Source organism: Myxine glutinosa, chromosome 4, assembly GCF_964187855.1.
Source record: "Myxine glutinosa chromosome 4, kmMyxGlut1.1, whole genome shotgun sequence".
Lineage (NCBI taxonomy): Eukaryota > Metazoa > Chordata > Myxini > Myxiniformes > Myxinidae > Myxine > Myxine glutinosa.
Genome location: NC_136264.1, coordinates 151,067,339 through 151,086,517, shown reverse-complemented (window position 1 = coordinate 151,086,517; position 19,179 = coordinate 151,067,339). Strand labels below are relative to the sequence as shown.

The window sequence follows — 19,179 nt, the reverse complement described above, 5'->3', positions numbered from 1 at the left end:
TACGGGCATGCCCTAGTATAACAAATGTCATGAAACATTTACATTTTGCTGCCCATTGTATAATTTAAATAAACACAAATGCAAATTTCGCATGCGGAAAAAGTAAGTACACCCCGGCATTTATCACTGCTTCAAATACCTAAAATTAGAATCGGGTGCACCAGCTCAAGTGCAAATGATTAGAACATCGTTGGAGAGGATCTTGGTGGAACCTGTCTTATTTAAACCTCAGACATTTCGTTTGGTTTGATCTTTGTTGTTGAAGTGTGCGGCGTCACCATGCCTAGATCAAAAGAGCTCTCAGGCCTTCAGAAAAGGTTATAGATGCCGACGAGTCTGGGAAGGGATTTAAAAAGATCTCCAAACAATTTGAAATCAATCATTCGACTGTCCGGAAGATCATCGACAAGTGGAGAAGATTCCAAACAACTGCCAACTTGTTCAGGCCAGGCTGCCCCAGCAATTTCAGCCCGAGAGCAGACCGCAAGATGCTGAAAAGTCTAAGAACCCCAGAATGTCATCACGGGACCTACAAGGAGCTCTTGCCACTGTTGATGTCAAAGTGCACAAGGCTACCATTAGAAAGAGGCTGCACAAATTTGATCTACATGGGAGGTGTGCCAGGAGGAAACCTTTGCTGTCCAGAAAGAACATCAGGGCAAGACTAAAGTTTGCCAATGAACACCTCGGCAAAGACCAGCACTTCTGGAACAATGTGCTCTGGACAGATGAGTCAAAGGTGGATATATTTGGCCACAGTACCAGAAGACATGTTTGGCGAAAACCAAAGACATCATTTGACCACAAGAACCTGATAACAACTGTAAAGCATGGTCGTGGAAATATTATGGTTTGGGGCAGCTTTGCTGCATCAGGGCCTGGGCAGCTCACCATCATATAATCCACTATCAATTCTTCATTGTACCAGAGGGTGCTTGAGGATAATGTGAGGCCATCTGTCGGAAAGTTGAAGCTCAACCGAAGGTGGACCTTGCAACATGACAATGACCCTAAACATACCAGTAAATCCACCAAGGAATGGCTGAAAAGAAAGAAATGGAGGGTTCTGGAATGGCCAAGTCAAAGCCCGGATCTAAATCCCATCGAGATGTGGGGGGATTTGAAACGAGCTGTGCATGCAATTTTTTGTTGAATAAATTATTGCAAAGTCAACTTTTCATTGTTTTTTGTTCAATTATATCACCTTCATCTATAGATACTGTTTAAATGAAGATCAAATATTGATATGTCCACAGATGTTAAAAAGATAAAAAACATTTCATGGGGTGTACTTACTTTTTCACATGACTATTATATATATAGATATATAGTGGCCATCCAAAGTGGATTTTCACAACACTGTCTAAACTCAGTGGTTTCACCAACGCACTAATCCATTACCATTTTCCCCTGTGTTAGGCAAATTTGGCATACATACCAAAATATGTAATTCAAAAAATGAAAATAATAAATAAATAAAGAGAAAAAGTAATCATGTATCAAAGGAGACCACTGACAAGACGACAATAAAATGAAAGCAATTTTGCATGACCAAGTCGTGATATCTCATATCGTTCACGTGCCAGTTGATACACACCAAAGAGCATGCTGAAAAGCAACGTCTCCTTGTCGCCAAAACAGGCAATGATATTCAAATGAAACAAACACAGATACTAACATCAATCTTTGTACTACAATGGTGCATATATTTATTTCTCAATCACCCCTGCAGTCCACACATTTCAGCAAACGTAGTTTTGCGACGCAGTAACAATAGAACTCCGTCTTGGGGACTTAACCCACACTTCACAGAAGCCTTTACATCATTGTCGGACAAAACCTTTTTTTTTTTTTTTACATTAAGGTCGTCAAGTTTGGGGAAGATGCAAATCTGGCAGAGCTAAGTCGGGGCTAGTGATATTTTGTGGTGGTACCCCATTGACCCCCTATTCCACCGGGGCCCGGTATTTCGAAGCTCGGATAAACCTATCCTGGGGGATAAATCACATATCCAGTGCATTACATTTATCCACAGGCTAACTGCTAGCAATAATTGGGCCCAGGATTGTAATGGTACACCTAACTTCATCTCCAGTCAACTCATTTCCAGCAGTCAACTCATTTCCAATGCAGCCCTCTGCCATCTCGACTAACATAGCACCGAGACATCTTGTCAGAATGACATCACACCCAGTGAGAGAAAGAACCAACATGTAGACCACTTTGTTTCTTTTGAATACCTTTACCTGTTTTGGAGAAAGATTATAATAGGAGGCATTACTTTTCATCACACCCTTGTTTTTTCAAACTAGGTGTTGGTGTCGTATAGCCCCAGACAGTTCTCTGAACAAGCCCACAGAACGGAGACAGCAGATCGATCTCGCAGGAGCGACCCAAAGATCCCCCACATCCAGGATGGTGTACCCCTGCCTTCGCGAAGTCAGGGGCACGACAGAGTTGGAGAGGGAGAGATAGAAAGAGAGAGAGTGAGAAGTGGGAAAGGGTCGGTCCATGGGGATTGGGGACCGATCGGCACTCTGACTGTGGACTGTGACCGCGCTTGCCCTGACAAATCCAGCAACAGAAGAATGGGGAATATTTGGCCTCCGACTTGCGTTGAGGGAGGAGGGGGGTACAACCACCACAAAGAGGCATCCCCGATAGTTGTCAAACGAGGTGTTGTTCACTTGCTACCCATCAATAGTGGCTTTCTTTTCGTCTTTCTTCAACACAATTTAATAATTTTTATATCACGTTTAGACAAAGCTGGATGGTGGGACATCAATTACCTCTGCCACCAAAGCTGGGCGGAGGTTATGTATTCACCCCATTGTGTCTCTATGAGCAGGATATCTCAAAAGGTTATGAAGGGATTCGGACAAAACTTGGTGGACAGGTTGCGTGTGTGATAAGGATGACTCGATTAGATCTGGATCTGGAGTTATCCACAAGTGAATCTTCACCAATGAGAGATAGAGCTAAACATGATATAGAATATGGCATGATATCTGAAAATATTGGACAGAATCTGACAAAACTCGGTGCATGGGTTGGGTAGGTGACAAGAACCAGCAGATTCGATTTTGGCTCTCGTCCCGATGCAGATCCAGCCTATCTGTTGGATACAAAATGTAAACTGTTCAGCCTGGCAGGGGTATGCGCTCTGCTGAGTTCCATTCTCGTGGCAAATGCTATGGTTGAAAAAGAGATGGAAAAACATTTCAAGCGTTGATTAAATACCTTTTTTTTTTTTCTTTTCTTTTTTTTGTATACTGAATCGAGGCTCGTCAAAGAGCTAACATTTACTTCACAAACAAATCAACCAGACAAACAAAATATATAAAAAGAGGGAGCGGAAAACAAGATGGGGAGAGAAGGGGAAGCACACAAACACAACATTTGAGAGCAGGGAGATGTGTGGAAGGGAGAGGGCTTGGGGGGAGGAGGCGTGGGAAGGGGGGGGGGGGGGGGAGGGAGAAGTATAAAACACAAGGACACCAAGGACTTCCAGGACAGAAGTTGGTATTTCAAAAAAGTGGAATTGGGGTGAAATTAGCGGGGGTAGAAAAGATCAAGGTTTTGGATGGGGGAAGATAAGAGATGGTGGTGAACAGCTGTTTTAAAGACCTGGAGGGTGGAGTGGGATTGAAGAGAGTGAGGGAGTTTGTTCCAGAGGCGGGAGAAAAGAGGAATGAAGGAGTGAAGGTGAGCGCAGAGAGTCTTGATTTTGGCAGTTTGACCATAAGAGGGTTGTAGGCAGATCTTGTGCGACCTGTAGGAACATTTGCGGGACAGAGCCCAGAGAGAGCTGGGGGGGCAAGGCCAGAGAGGAGTCGGTAGAAGATGGAAAGACCACCAACCTGCCTGCGGTGAGTGAGTGAGAGGCCCTTGGAGTTAGCTTCATCGCGGGAGATTCCAATGATTCTGAATGCTTTGGTTTCAACAGCGTGAAGACGAGCTAGGTGTGAGGCAGGAGCACCAGCCCAGAGGGGAGAGCAGTATTCCATTGAGCTGCGGATGAAAGCCTTGTATGTGGTGAGGAGCTCAGGTGTGCCAAGGAAGGACTTCGCACGACGGAGGATGCCCAGTCGGCGACTGGCTTTGGAGGCCAGATTTGAAATGTGGTTTTCCCAGGAAAGATCATGGCAGATAGTGAGACCCAAAAGCTTGAGTGACAGAACTTCTTGGAGAGGATTATTCAGAAAGTGGATGGGAGGGTTGTCCAGTCGGTCTTTTCGGAGAGACATCGTAAGTGTGAGATTTGTCAGGATTGAAAGACATGTTCCACTTGTTTGCCCAGTCTGTGATTTTTTTCCAGGTCTGCAGAGAGTGAGGAGGCTGCAGACTGCCGATCTGAGGGATGAAGAATGGAGCGACAGAGTAGAGTCATCAGCAAAGAGATAGAGGATTTTCAAGAGAGTCAGAGAGATCATTGATGAAGACCAGAAAAAGCACAGGGCCCAGAACACTGCCTTGTGGAACTCCAGCCTGAACAGGAAGAGGAGATGAGAGAAACCCATTCAGGGCCACACGTTGACTACGACTAGAGAGGAAGTCCGCCAGCCATGCGTGGAGATTTCCATGGATACCAAAAGAGGAGAGTTTGGTGAGCAGAGCGGGGTGCCAGACCGTATCGAAGGCACGTGATATGTCAAGGGAGACTGCTCTAATTTCCTGTTTGGCATTGAGGACCTCCATCCATTGTTGAGAAAGCAGAAGCAGCATGTCCAGAGTAGAGTGTCCAGGTCTGAAACCAAATTGATGATCAGAGATCAAGCCATTGGAGAAGAGGAAAGATTTCATATCTGAAGCAATGATTGATTCCATGACTTTGCTGATAATTGGGAGAAGGCTGATTGGTCTGTAGTTGCTGGGATCTGTTTTTACACCTTTTTTGTGCAAAGCGGTGATGTTGGCAGATTTCCAAGCAGATGGAAGATGACCTTGAGCAAAAGAGAGGGTGAAGAGAACAGAGAGAGGGAGTGAAAGAGCGGAAGAACAGGATTTTAGGACCCGTGGGCTGATGCCGTCAGGTCCAGTTGCAGAATCCGAGTCGAGGGTTGACAGAAACTTTTCCACCTTGTCAGGAGGAAAGGACACAGAGTCCAGGAGCAGCTGGGTACGACTGGGTACGGTGGGTACAGAGGGATGGGTTTGGGACACAAGATTTAGAGGCAAACACAGAGTTGAGGCATTCAGCTTTTTCACGTGCAGAGTCAGCCGTGTGGCCATTTGAGGTGAGGGAGGGGATGGAGGGGGAACAAACACCAGAAACAGATTTGACCAGACACCACCAGGATTTGGAAGAGGGAGACAGATAAGAGAGTTCGGTCCTGAGAACGGAGAGATATTGTTTCCTGGCTCTCCTGAGGGTGGACACACACTTGTTTCGGGCTTTGTGAAAGGAAATTTGGTTTCAGACCAGGTCACTCTACTCTGGACATGCTGCTTCTGCTGTCTCAACAATGGATGGAGGTCCTCAATGCCAAACAGGAAATTAGAGCTGTCTCCCTCGACATATCACGTGCCTTCGACACGGTCTGGCACCCCGCTCTGCTCACCAAACTGTCCTCCTTTGGTATCCATGGAAATCTCCACGCATGGCTGGCGGACTTCCTCTCTAGTCGTCGTCAACGTGTGGCCCTGAATGGGTTTCTCTCATCTCCTCTTCCTGTTCAGGCTGGAGTTCCCCAAGGCAGTGTTCTGGGCCCCGTGCTTTTTCTGGTCTTCATCAATGATCTCTCTGTCTCTCTCGAAAATCCTCTCTATCTCTTTGCTGATGACTCCACTCTCTGCCGCGCCATTCCTCTTCCCTCAGATCGGCAGTCTGCTGCCTCCTCACTCTCTGAAGACCTGGACAAAATCACAGACTGGTCAAACAAGTGGAACATGTCTTTCAATCCTGACAAATCTCACACTCTTACTATGTCTCTCCGAAAAGATCGACTGGACAACCATCCCATCTACTTTCTCAACAATCCTCTCCAAGAAGTTCTGTCGCTCAAGATTTTGGGTCTCACTATATGCCATGATCTTTCTTGGGAAAACCACATTTCCAAGCTGGCCTCCAAAGCCAGTCGCCGACTGGGCATCCTCCGTCGTGCGAAGTCCTTCCTCGGCACACCTGAGCTCCTCACCACATACAAGGCTTTCATCCGCAGCTCAATGGAATACTGTTCTCCCCTATGGGCCGGTGCTCCTGCCTCACACCTAGCTCGGCTTCACGCTGTTGAAACCAAAGCTTTCAGAATTATTGGAATCTCCCGCGATGAAGCTATCTCTGAGGGCCTTTCACTCACTCACCGCAGGCAGGTAGGTGGGTGGGTGGTCTTTCTGTCTTCTACCGACTCCTCTCCGGCCTTGCACCCCCAGCTCTCTCTGTGCTCTGTCCCCCAAATATTCCTACAGGTCACACAAGATCTGCCAGCAACCCTCTGATGGTTAAACTGCCGAAATCTCGGCTCTCTGCTCACCTTCACTCTTTCATTCCTCTTTTCTCCCCGCCTCTGGAACAAACTCCCTCACTCCCTTCAATCCCACTCCTCCCTCCAGGTCTTTAAAACAGCTGTTCACCACCATCTCTTATCTTCCCCCATCCAAAACCTTGATCTTTTCTACCCCCGCTAATTCACCCCAGATCCATCTTGTTTGAAATTCCAACTTCTTTCCTGGAAGTCCTGGCAGTGTCCATATGTTTTATACCTCTCCCACCGCCCCCTTCCCATGCCCCCCCCCCCCCCCCCCCCCAAAGCCCTCGCCCTCTCTCAGATCTCTCGATGTCTCCATGTCTCTCGGTCCCTGCTCTCAAATGTTGTTTGTGTCCTTCCCCCTCTCTCCCCATCTTGTCTACCGCTCCCGATGTTATATGTTTTATGTGTCGGTTTGTCTTTCTGTGTGATTAATGTTCGCTCTTTCACGAGCCTCGATCTTGTATACAAAAAAAAAAGAAAAAAAGAAAAGAAAAAAAAGACATTTCCTTCCGTTGGGTTTGCTTTCCAGGAGACGAAAGCAAGTTGTTTCTGGGCAATAGCATCACCACAAGATTCCGTGTACCATGGACGGGAGGAAGGGTATGACAACAGAAGACGAGATGGGATAAATCTGTGCATGAGAGAGAGCAGTTTGCTTTGGAAGAATTCCCAGGAAGAATTTATGTCAGAGGCGGTAGAGATGGGAGACCAGTCCAGATGATTGATGGCTGCTTGAAGACCGTGCCAGTTGGCCTGAGTGAAATGCCAGACTCGTCGACGCTGAGGAGGCTCTCTGAGAATGGTCAGAGATGTCCACTTTAACAAGCACATGATCAGAAGAGCCGATTGGAGCAGAAGAAGAGCAGCAGACATTTTCAGGGAAGTTAGTCATAACCAAGTCCAGAAGAGAAGATGCTCCGTTGACTGAAATCCGGGTCGGGAAATTGACAGATTGTGTCAGTCCCAGTGAGTCACAGAAGTCCTTTGCTGAAGAGCCATGGCTGGTGAGAGAGGTACCCACACCCAGCCAACTGGCATGGTGACAGTTGAAATCACCACATATGAGGAAGAGAGAGTTGGGATGGGAAGATAGAAGGTGGTCCATATTCTCAGACAGCGAGATGTCGATGTTATATTATTTATTAATAATATTTGTGTTTGTAACAGAACAGTTATATGATTTGTGTTCATCACTGTTTGGTGGACGGTACAACACACATATGAACAAAAGGTGGGAGCGAAGGGGAAGCCGTAGCCAAAGGTATTCCTGGGGGTGAGGTGGAGAGAGGGCAGTGCAGGGCGAGTGAGGAAGAGTTTTTTTTATAAAGATAGCAACTCCACCTCCAGGACGAGGCTCAGGTCTATCATACCGGAGGAGGGAGTAACCTGGGAGAGATACCAAGGAATCAGAGACATCATGAAGGAGGAAAGTTTCTGTTAAGCAGATCACGTCTGGTTTGTCAGAAGCAACCTGTATGGAGAGATCAGACAAGTTTGAGCGAAGGCCCCGGATGTTTGAGGTCCATACTGTTAAGGAAGAGGAAGGGGGAGCATCGGATACAGAACAGGGGGGGGGAGTGGTAGGGTAAGGGTAAGATGTAGGGTAAGATGTGGAAGAGGAGGAAGAGGTAGGGAGAGCTGCTGAAGGTGTGTCGGAGGATTACAGAATAGCTTGGAGAAAGGGAAGAATGGGGCAGACAAAAGGTTTGATGGTGATTGGGAGAGGCGCAGTGAGGTGTTATTTGACGAGGGGGAAGAGCGAGGCAGAAGATTGAGGGAGATGAAGGTAAAAGTTGGAAGGGGGAAGAAGCGGGGAGGATGCTTTGAGGAGGGGTGAGAGGGGAGTCTCAGAGGGGAGGAGCGAGGGAGAGTCTCGGAGGGGAGGGGTGTGGGGGGAGATTTGAAAGGAATGGGTGATTGGGAAGATTTGGAGGGGAGGGGCAAGGGGGAAGATTTGAAAGAGATGGGTGATGGGGATGATTTGGAGGGGAGGGGCAAGGGGGTAGATTTAGAGGGGAGGGGTGATAGGAAATGGGATTTTGGGGTGATGGGATTTTGAAAAATGTACGATTAATGGGAAACGAACATTTATTGCAAAATGAGTTTCTTGAGACATTCGAGTCAAAAATACGTTTGAGGACGCTGGAGGGAGGATGGAGTGCTGGAGAGTTTAGGGAATGAATGAAAGATGCACTATAAGAGATGGAATTTTTTTTTGGAATGAATAGATTTGGTGAGCAAGTCGAAAGCATCCTTTTATAGAAGAAGAAGAAAAAGGTGTTATAGAATATGACCGAATACAGGTCTTCAGGGTTCAGATGAGACATTTTTTTAACGTGCTCACGTGATCACAAACAACGTGGTCGAAGAACGAACGAACAAATAAGAACGAATAAACGAATAAGAACAGAAGGAAATGTTTTTTTTTTTGTTTTTTTTGAGATTTTAAAACAAGGAAGTATGGGATGAAAAGACCATGAAAAACAGAGACCGGAAAGTAATTGCAGCGCGATCGGAGAACCGCTGAGACAAAAACAAAGCCTCAAGCCATTGTGGCATGTTCAACACATTTCTTAAAAAAAGACAAACTTACCACTCCTGAAACTTCCACGCCCACCTCGGAATCCCCCTCGACGTCCCTGGCCTGCTTGCTCCACTGTTATGTTCCGACTATCCAAGATCTGCAAACCCAAGATGCAGGGAGAAAAGGCAAACATGTTAAGAGCATAGTTTTGACCAAAAAGTAACACTATTACTACTAGCCATTATTACACAATTAAAATAATGAGATGTGATCATCTTTCCCCATCCTGAACCTTGATTTTTTTCTGGCCCCGTTAATACAAATAAAAATCCACCTCTTTAAATCTAAAACTTCATTCCTGAAATGCCAGTAATCTCTGTGTGTCTGTCTGTGTGTCTGTGTGTTTGTCTGTGACCGCTGTTTCTCGACAACCACGGGTCCGATATACTTGAAACTTGCCAGGTATATTGCTGGGGACCCGAGGATGTGCCTTTTCAAGGTTTGTAATTAATCGGACAAGTACCTACCGAGCTATGTCCAAAAAACGCTTCAACCAATCAGAGAGCAGCGAGCTATCACGTGTGCCGAACCGTTAATGCAATGCAAGCGTTAATGCGTTAATGCAAGGCTTTTCTTTTTTTCCCTCTTCTCTTTCTACTTTTCCTTGCGATTAAATTGCAAACAGCCAAAATACGTTGGCGCTAATTGAATAATTGGCCATTAACACTAAAATAATCGTAACTGCGATATGCCAACTTCCGGACAGTGCAGCCTTCCATGTTGTTGTTGTTTGCAGCAGCTGTTTGCAGCAAGGCAAGGCTTTTCAACTATGTTGCCGTTAAACTATGTTTTAAAACGAATTCAAACTGCGATTAAATTAAAACGATTCATCCTAACTGCGATTTGCGAACTTCCGGACAGTGACGACTTATCTTCCGGCAGCCAATCACAGAACGCTCTGTTGCGTAGGCGTGGCCGATGTGAGACGAGCGGAGCTGAGCGCGTTACGAGCTGACCGCCATTACGGTACGTAATTCGATTTCTTATGCGCATTATTTCTCCCAATTCAGTCAGAGCGAAGGGCGGAAGCGAAGAGCGTTGCTTTTTTTGTTTACGGGCGTACGGGCGGGGTAGAGCGTACGGGTAGCGTTTTTTTTTTTTTTTTGGCCACGGAACGGGCACCCACGTACGGGCAATGCCCTAGTTCCTGAAATTCCTAGTAGCGTCTATTTGTTTTATACCGTGTACCCCCCCCCCCCCCCCCCCCCCCCCACAGATCTCCCAATGTCCCTGTTCTCTATTGTTGTGTGCTTCACCCTGTCCTCCCCCTCCCATTATATATTGTACGAGCAGGAGTAACCGGCATTGCCTGGGGGGAAGGGGGGGGGGGGGTGGAGGTAGGAGAGGGGGGGGTGGAGGTAGGAGAGGGAGGCGTGAGGAAAGGAGGGGGGAGGCTGGCGGACATGACGTAGGGAGGGGAAGATATACCACATGTAAATCTTTTGTTGGGGGTGGGGGGGGGGGGGGGGTGGATTTGACAGGCCCTTCCGTTTTGGGGGAGAGTGGGAAGGGAAGGAGGAAAATTTTACCCATGCAAAGAGTGCTTTAACCTCAGTGTTGCCCAGGTAAAAAAGGAAATTGGAAAATACCCTCTGCCACCATCATCAGGTGGCTCCACGCGGTACACATTTACAGAGAATTTGCACCCCTCTCCTGGTCCCCCACACCCCGCAGGAGGCAACGGCGACATAGCCTATGTCGTCGTCCCCCCCCCCCCCCCCCCCCCCCCCAGACAAACTTGTATTTGTACCCCAAGTAAAGTATATACGTGTTTATAGCTTGAGTACCCGGCATTGCTCAAACGAAAAAGAAACATTAACATAATTGAAATGAGGGCAAATATAATGTAAAAGCAATGACATCCAAATCAGAATCCATCACAAATGTCAAATCATCATTTTACCTTTTCTTGAATACATGTAGGTGAATGTGCCATTGATCATGTTTCTGAGTCAAGTATGATGACGTTCAGGAAGAAGACGACGACGACGACTTACCACCAACTTCGACCGCTTCCAGAACAGTTATATTATTTGTGTTCAAATGTCTGGTGATCGTTTTTATTATTTTATGTGAATGTGTACTTGTATATAACTGCCATTAATCAAAAAGGCTTCGGCACTACAGAGCGATTATTTTTTTAATCCAGAAAAACGAATTCTTCAAATAAAACTTTTTTGCCTAAAACACTCCCAGGCGCTCACTGATGAACCTCTGAAAGTTTGACGAAGATTCGTTCCGCAATCTCTGAGAAAAATGGCAACACAGACTCAATGGAATACTGTTCTCCCCTATGGGCTGGTGCTCCTGCTTCACACCTGGCTCGGCATCACGCTGTTGAATCCAAAGCTTTCAGAATCATTGGCATCTCCCGCGATGAAGCTATCTCTGAGGGCCTTTCACTCACTCACCGCAGGCAGGTAGGTGGTCTTTCTGTCTTCTACCGACTCCTCTCCGGCCTTGCTCCCCCAGCTCCCTCTGTGCTCTGTCCCCCAAATATTCCTACAGGTCGCACAAGATCTGCCAGCCACCCTCTGATGGTTAAACTGCCGAAATCTCGGCTCTCTGCTCACCTTCACTCTTTCATTCCTCTTTTCTCCCGCCTCTGGAACAACCTCCCACACTCACTTCAATCACACTCCTCCCTCCAGGTCTTCAAAACAGCTGTTCACCACCATCTCTTATCTTCCCCCATCCAAAACCTTGATCTTTTCTACCCCCACTAATTCACCCCAGATCCACCTTGTTTGAAATTCCAACTTCTTTCCTGGAAGTCTTGGCAGTGTCCATATGTTTTATACCTCTCCCACCCCCCCCCCCCTTCCCATGCCTCCCCCCCAAAGCCCTCTCCCTCCCACAGTTCTCTCGATGTCTCCATGTCTCCATGTCTCTCGGTCCCTGCTCTCAAATGTTGTGTTTGTGTCCTTCCCCCTCTCCCCATCTTGTCTACTGCTCCCGATGTTATTTGTTTTGTGTGTCTGTTTTGTCTTTGTGTGATTAATGTTCGCTCTTTCACGAGCCTCGATCTTGTATACAAAACAAAACAAAAAAAAAAAAAAAAAAAAAAAAAAAAAAAAAAAAAAACAGCTCTGATATAGATGTCTGTTTGTGTTTTATGTGTTCGCTCTTCCATGAGCCTCGACTTTATATAAAATAATAAAGATTTATTTATTAACAAACAAAAAAAAAAAAAAAAAAAAAAACTCGTCTTTTAGGCCGAAAAAAATATATTGCTGGTCTGGTCAGAACAAAGTTCCAGAATTGATGCGGCAATGCGGTTTTTTTTTCTTTTTCGTTTTTTTTGAAAAGCATGGATTGCACGTATAAAGGTGTTTTTTGTGTCCTCATGCCTTGCGGTCCTCCTCATCTGCTGTGGCGCCGTCCAGAGAGAAATGAAAGACAGCCAATGGGACTTGTAGGCCTTTTTTTTGTAAATAATGAACACAAGCTAAAGTTATTTTACAATGTATTTATTCTGAAAATTATTAAGTTCTTCAAGCATATTATAGACTGCCATTTCGATCTCGAGATCGCCTCGCCGTACCGTTAAACATGCCAATGCGTCGATCGAGTCAACACTGCGCATGCGCAAGTGGTCTAACAGGCCGATGGTCTCCCACGATCTCTTCTCCCTGTCCACCAGATTATCACAGACACTTACTACTTCATGACAAACGAGATAGGATCCAGGCCTAACTAACGAGATCACCCACAGCTCTCTAGGCCTTCTGGTTGCTTCACACGAACCCGACAAAGAACGTCTTCGTTTCAATAAATGACAATATCCAGCCGATAGAGGCCTTGCATCGGGTGGGCGTCGTCCATGGCAACCGGTTCCGGCCGCCATCTTGGGTGGCATAAACAACATGGCGGGAAAGCTGTCGTTTCGTCAGACCGTAGCTGTCAGTTTACGCCCGTAGCTTGCCCATTGAGGCGTTTTCGCGGTATTGCGAGAAACCGAGGCTGTGTCATCTGCCTGTGGACCCGTGTGGACCCACAAGTACGCCACATGCACTCCACAAGTACGCCACACGTACGCCACAAGTACGCCACACACACCCCACAAGTACGCCACACACACCCCACAAGTACGCCACACACACCCCACAAGTACGCCACACACACCCCACAAGTACGCCACACACACCCCACAAGTACGCCACACACACCCCACAAGTACGCCACACACACTCCACAAGTACGCCACACACACTCCACAAGTACGCCACACACACTCCACAAGTACGCCACACACACTCCACAAGTACGCCACACACACTCCACAAGTACGCCACACACACTCCACAAGTACGCCACACACACACTCCACAAGTACGCCACACACACTCCACAAGTACGCCACACACACTCCACAAGTACGCCACACACACTCCACAAGTACGCCACACACACTCCACAAGTACGCCACACACACTCCACATGTACGCCACACACACTCCACATGTACTGATGTACATAACCAAATGCCTAATCCTGCTTTTCACTTCGCGAGCGAAGGTAACAACCTCATGAGCCATATTCTCACCTGAGAGCTGCAGTCAAGGCAGCTATGAAACCGTTTTAGCGTTGTCGTCCGGATGAAATCGGGCTGTACATCCGACAGCACAACAACTCTTTACCATCGTGTAGGGGGCAATTTATATGTGAGACGAGTTTCAAATTGCCACCATGACGTATGGTGGCAGAAGCAATGTTTTGCCACCCAAGCGGTCACGTGACTAAGACGATGACGTCACATGCAACTTCCCTATTGGATTCATGACGTCACGGCACACAAAACTACTCATATCTTTGGAACGGCTGGTTGGATTTAGACAAACTAAACGCAGTTTTGTAGGGGAGAACCGTGCGCGAACGTCGATACCAAATTTCAAAAACAAATTGTTGTCTCGCAGGGTCAAAATCGATGCGCGCGCTGACCAGAGACCGGAAATATCTTTTTCTCGGCCTTATGGTGTGATGGCAGCTTGAGTTCTGCTTTAATTTTCTCCAACTACTCGTTTTCTTCGCATATTTAACCAACCCTCAACCCCATTATTTATTTACATGTTGAAGTAAACAAAAATTTTAATTGAACTGGAAGATTAATGTCCAGTTAGTGCACTCACCTTTGCCTAGTGTGGGTTTGATTCCTGACCTTAGCACAAATTGTGAAACTAGTGCTTTGTGGACAGGCAGAACTTCCTATTTGTAAGCATTTGCTCGTGGAATAGCCACACAGCACCTTTCATGAAAGGAAGTCATTTCGTGCTGTGACACCAAGGCTAAATTTCAATTCCATTTCATGGCCTAACATGTCAAAACTGTGATCTTTGTGAAGTCACATGTCATTTGCAGGTGTTCCAACCAGGGCCCAAGATAGCCAAACACCATAACAAGTGTGTTCTAATGAGACTTCAGTTGGAACATTTGGTTTAGGAAAGGAAAAAGGCTAATGCAAGAACCAATACATCACCAAGGACACACACATCTGAAAAATGTAACCATTTATACTTTTCATAGTCAAGTTTTCATGTGATAGTACCAGAGGGCACACCACTGAAACAGAAGTCACCAACCTTGCCATTCATATCCTTTTCTGCATCTTTGGCGTCATCCGGGTTTTCAAATGTTACAAAGGCAAACCCTCTCGACTTGTGCGTTTCCCGGTCTTTCATCAGCAGCACTAAATGAACAAGATGGAACATGAAAAGCAACAAGAGCAATAATTAATTGGTTTGCGATACATGCGGCCTACCAAGTTTCAGTTCAATATCAGTAAACACAACCCTTTATTTGGATGGTGTAGAAAATAATATAAACAACCGGTCAAAAGTTTTAGAACACCTCAGTTTTTATTGAAATTTACGCAGTTTAATGTCTCAATGTACTCTGAAATTAAGCATAGAACAAATAAATAATTGGAGATAAAAAAAGAAATCATAGAATCATTTTGTTCAACAAAATTTAATTTAAATTTTTGACACCGCAAAGTAGCCACCTTTTGCAGATATAACCGCCGAACACACTCGTGGCATTCTTTCTACAATGTAAATCAAATATTGTTTGGGAAGTTCCTCCCAACATTGTTGCAGAAGTTCCCACAAATGTGTTGCACTTGTAGATTGCTTTGCTTTCACCCTTCTGTCCAGTTCATCCCAAACCGGCTCCATGGGGTTCAAGTCTGGAGACTGTGCTGGCCATTCCTTGATTTTAAGCCTACCATCTTGTTCTTTTCCTCCATGGTAGTTTTGACATAGCCTGGAGGTGTGTTTAGGGTCATTATCTTGCTGTACGATGAACCCTTGACCAACTAGGCGTATACCAGAGGGTATTGCATGGCGCTGCAAAATGCTGTGGTCGCCCTTTTGGTTCAGGGTGCCAGTCACTCTGTGCAAGTCGCCGACTCTGGATCCAGCAAGAGCCCCAGACCATCACGCTTCATCCTCGATGTTTGACAGTTGGTGTCACACACTGAGGAACCATCCTTTCGCCTACTCGACGGCATACAAAAACCTTGCGTGATGAACCATTTTGATTCATCGGTCCAGAAGAGCTTCTTCCAGTCTTCAGTAGTCCACTGGCGGTGTTTCATGGGCCAGGCAAGCGTCTTTTTCTTATTTTGCCATCTTAGCAATGGCTTTCTTACTGCCACTCGACCTGTCAAACCTGCAGCTCGAAGTCTTCTCTTCACAGTTGAAACTGAGACTTGCTTACTTTGACCATGTTAAGGTGTTGTCCTTTGAGCCACCTATCACGCAAGCTGTTGACTCTCAGAAACTTGTCTTCTGATTCTGTTGTGGCTTTGGGTCTGTCAGACCTCTTCCTGTCAGAGTTTCCTCCAGTTTCCAATATACTACTTCCTGCAGTGCAATATTGTCCAAATAATGCTTCAGAGGGTGGAATAACAGTCTGTTCCAATACTGCTTTTGGACAGACAGGGGGTTTGTAATCAAGTAATCAGCAGAGGTTGGGACACCTGTAGGAATTGTTTGCATCAACCTTCAAGGCTTAATTTACTTACATTGCTGTAGAACAGCTGTAAGTTGTTAACCCATTACTTGTTCCCTGAAGGCCTTTTTTACAATATAACTGTGCAATTGACATTATTTTCCCGTTTTTGCTAACCTAAACGTCCTTTTTTTTTTTTTTTTACCTCGAGCAGTTTACTGCTTACCTTTGTGCCATTTCAGGTTATTCACTGGACATGAAACTGCATAAATTTTAATAAAAACTGGAAAAATTGAGGTGTTCTAAAACTTTTGACCGTTAGTGTATATATATTTTAAACACCCAATGTACATGCATGAAAAAAAACATGCAAACAGCTTATGTGCATACACAACACATCATTGGTAAATATCTGGGATCATTGAAATTGCACTGGGTGAATGAATAAATGATCGTTTTAAGGCCATTTTTCCCCGCTAGAGCGGGGGTTAGCCTTGCAGGCCCCATGACAATCATGGTTCGCTGTTTTGAGGCAATGTTTTTATGGCCGGATGCCCTTCCTGACGCCAACCCTTGGTCACGCTCTTCGATGCGCAGGGATACAGCGTGCCTATTCTGAATCGGGGTACACACCGTGATCATTCATCCCAGCAAGCTGGTACTCAATTTGCCGACCTCGGAAGGATGACAGGCTGAGCCAACCCCCCCTGGCGTTAATTCAGCGATCGACCGGGATTCGAACCCAGGATCCTAGGATCCCAAGCCGGCACCCTAACCGCTAAGCCAACACCAGGTGAAAGGCGGCGGCATTCCAGTGGATTGGGTGGGAACTGAATACCCTCGTCCCTCTATACAAGGGGAAAGGTGACCCTCTGGAGTGTGGCTCGTACCAAGCGATAAAGTTATTGGAGCATGGAATGAAGGTATTGGAAAGGTGTCGGAGAGGAGGATAAGGAAGAAGGCGAAGATCAACAAAATGCAGTTTGGATTTATGCCAGGAAAAGGAACGACAGACGCACTCTTTATTGTGAGGCAGTTGCAGGAGAAGTACATGGAGAAGACGAAGAAGTTGTTTCTTGGGTTTGTTGATCTGGAAAAAGCATTCGATAGGGTTCCACGCGAAGTATTGACATGGGCTTTGAGGAAGTTAGGAGTGGAGGAATGGTTGATCAGAGTAGTGATGGCAATGTACAAAAGAGCGCGCACAGCTGTATGGACGAAGGACGGGAACAGTGGTGAGTTTGAGGCGAAGGTGGGAGTGCATCAGGGGTCGGTACTAAGTCCACTACTATTTGTAGCTGTGATGGAGGTGCTGGCTCAGAACGTAGAGGGTTTACCGTGGGAGTTGTTGCATGCAGATGATCTGGTGTTGATTGCAGAAAGTATGGATGGACTGAAGGAAAAGATGAACAAGTGGAAGGAATGTATGGAGACAAAAGGTCTGAAGGTGAATATCGGAAAGGCGAAGGTGATGGCAAGTGGTCAAGCATGTGGAGGTGGAAAGAACTGGGAAGTGGCCATGTGCTGTGTCCAGGAAGGGTGTCAGAGTGAACTCCATTCAATGTACAATGTGCGCTGAGTGGGTTCATCAAAAATGTAGTGGTCTGAGAGGGTCATTAACCAGTGTGGCAGCTACATTCAAATGTAAGTTGTGCACAGAGGGAGCTGCAGATGGAGGAAATGTTGAGTTGGATCTTGGAGCCGGCGTGAAGCTGGAAGGTGTGAAAACATTTTGCTACCTTGGAGACATGCTGAATGGAGAAGGTGGATCAGACTCGGCAACGGTTGCTGGAGTGAGATGTGCATGGAAGAAGTTTCGGGAACTGAATGGCGTGCTGACGAGGAGGGGAGTGTCGTTGAAGCTGAAGGGAAAGGTGTATGCTGCATGTGTGAGAAGCGTTATGATTTATGGGAGCGAGACATGGGTAATGAACGTAGAGCAGCAACGAAGGGTGGAAAGGCGAATGGTTCGGTGGATGTGCGGAGTATCGTTGAGAGAGAGGAAGACAAATGATGAATTGCGAAAGATGATGGGAATAGAGCCTGTGATTGATGCTGTGAAGAGGAACAGGTTGAGATGGTTTGGTCATGTGTTGAGGAAGGATGAAAGTGACTGGTTGAGAAGAGTGATGGAAATGAATGTAGAAGGAAGTAGAGGACAGGGAAGATCGAGAAAGACTTGGCTGAAGATGGTGGAAGAAGAAATGCGGGCAAGGAGGTTAACAAGGGGAGATGCAGAAAAGAGGGCAAAATGGAGAAGATTGCCATGGGGCCCGCTAGGCTAACCCCCGCTCTAGCAGGGAAAATGGCCTTAAAATGCATGTTGTTGTTGTGACCTTCAAAGGTCAAAGATTCTGAAATTTGTTGGAAAACATTTATTTAATGATGTATGTGATAATATAAGATCATGTATGACATTTCACCCTATCAGGAAGCGAATGTAATAAAACCATCAAAAATCGACTATTCTAAATTTCGTGAACTTGTGACCTTGTGACCTTGACCTTGACGAGAAAATGAAAATTCGAGCTCCGTGGGGCTAGACATGACATTGGCCTAACCAAATACCGAAACCCGTGTCAGATTCCACCAAACCCCTCGGGGAAGATGGAGCTTGAACTCGATTACCCCCTAAAAATACATCTTTTTCGGGCGTGGCTCCACCCACAATGGGCGCAATACACCCACTCAAGGCAGGACACAACTAGATCATGATATCAACCTCCCACCCAAGTTTCATCAAGATCGGATGATATCATCTGGTAGTTATGCTGCGGACAGACAGACACACCCATGACAAATATAGTAGTCATTCTGATAACTCATGAACCAATAGAACACCACTCCTCAGCATCAACAGATATGCCTTCGCCCACATTACATCATAATAAATACTTGTACCAACTTTGGTCAAAATCCCATCACTGGTTCACACATTATCACGGTAATACGAGTTTCACCTACCATGACCTCTGACCGCATGATCCCAACCGTAACCCGAAAATCTAATCAGTTCATCTTTGCATGAAAATACATACATGCACCAAGTTTCACTTGGATACCTGAAGCCGTTCTCAAATTACGATGACAACGAAAACCAATCATGGACATTGACAGACAACCGACATGTCTCCTGTAACTTTGTCAGCAGAAGCATTTAAAAAACAAAAACAT

The 19,179-nt window shown here is 46.0% G+C and overlaps 2 protein-coding genes across 11 annotated transcripts in view; one reads left to right on the top strand and one right to left on the bottom strand.

The window, feature by feature from the left end:
* TNFSF10 (TNF superfamily member 10) overlaps positions 1-19,179 on the top strand; it is a 407,659-nt gene that overhangs the window by 219,233 nt on the left and 169,247 nt on the right. The window lies entirely within an intron of this gene.
* Positions 1-19,179, bottom strand: part of LOC137425410 (cold-inducible RNA-binding protein B) — a 41,544-nt gene that overhangs the window by 11,375 nt on the left and 10,990 nt on the right. For all 10 annotated transcript variants that reach the window (XM_068113828.2, XM_078776621.1, XM_068113827.2 and 7 more), the window contains exons 3-4: positions 14,634-14,740; positions 9,064-9,151 (exon numbers count right to left, since the gene is read on the bottom strand). In XM_068113828.2, the coding sequence (XP_067969929.2) occupies positions 9,064-9,151; positions 14,634-14,740 (195 nt within the window). The remainder of the gene's footprint in view (positions 1-9,063; positions 9,152-14,633; positions 14,741-19,179) is intronic.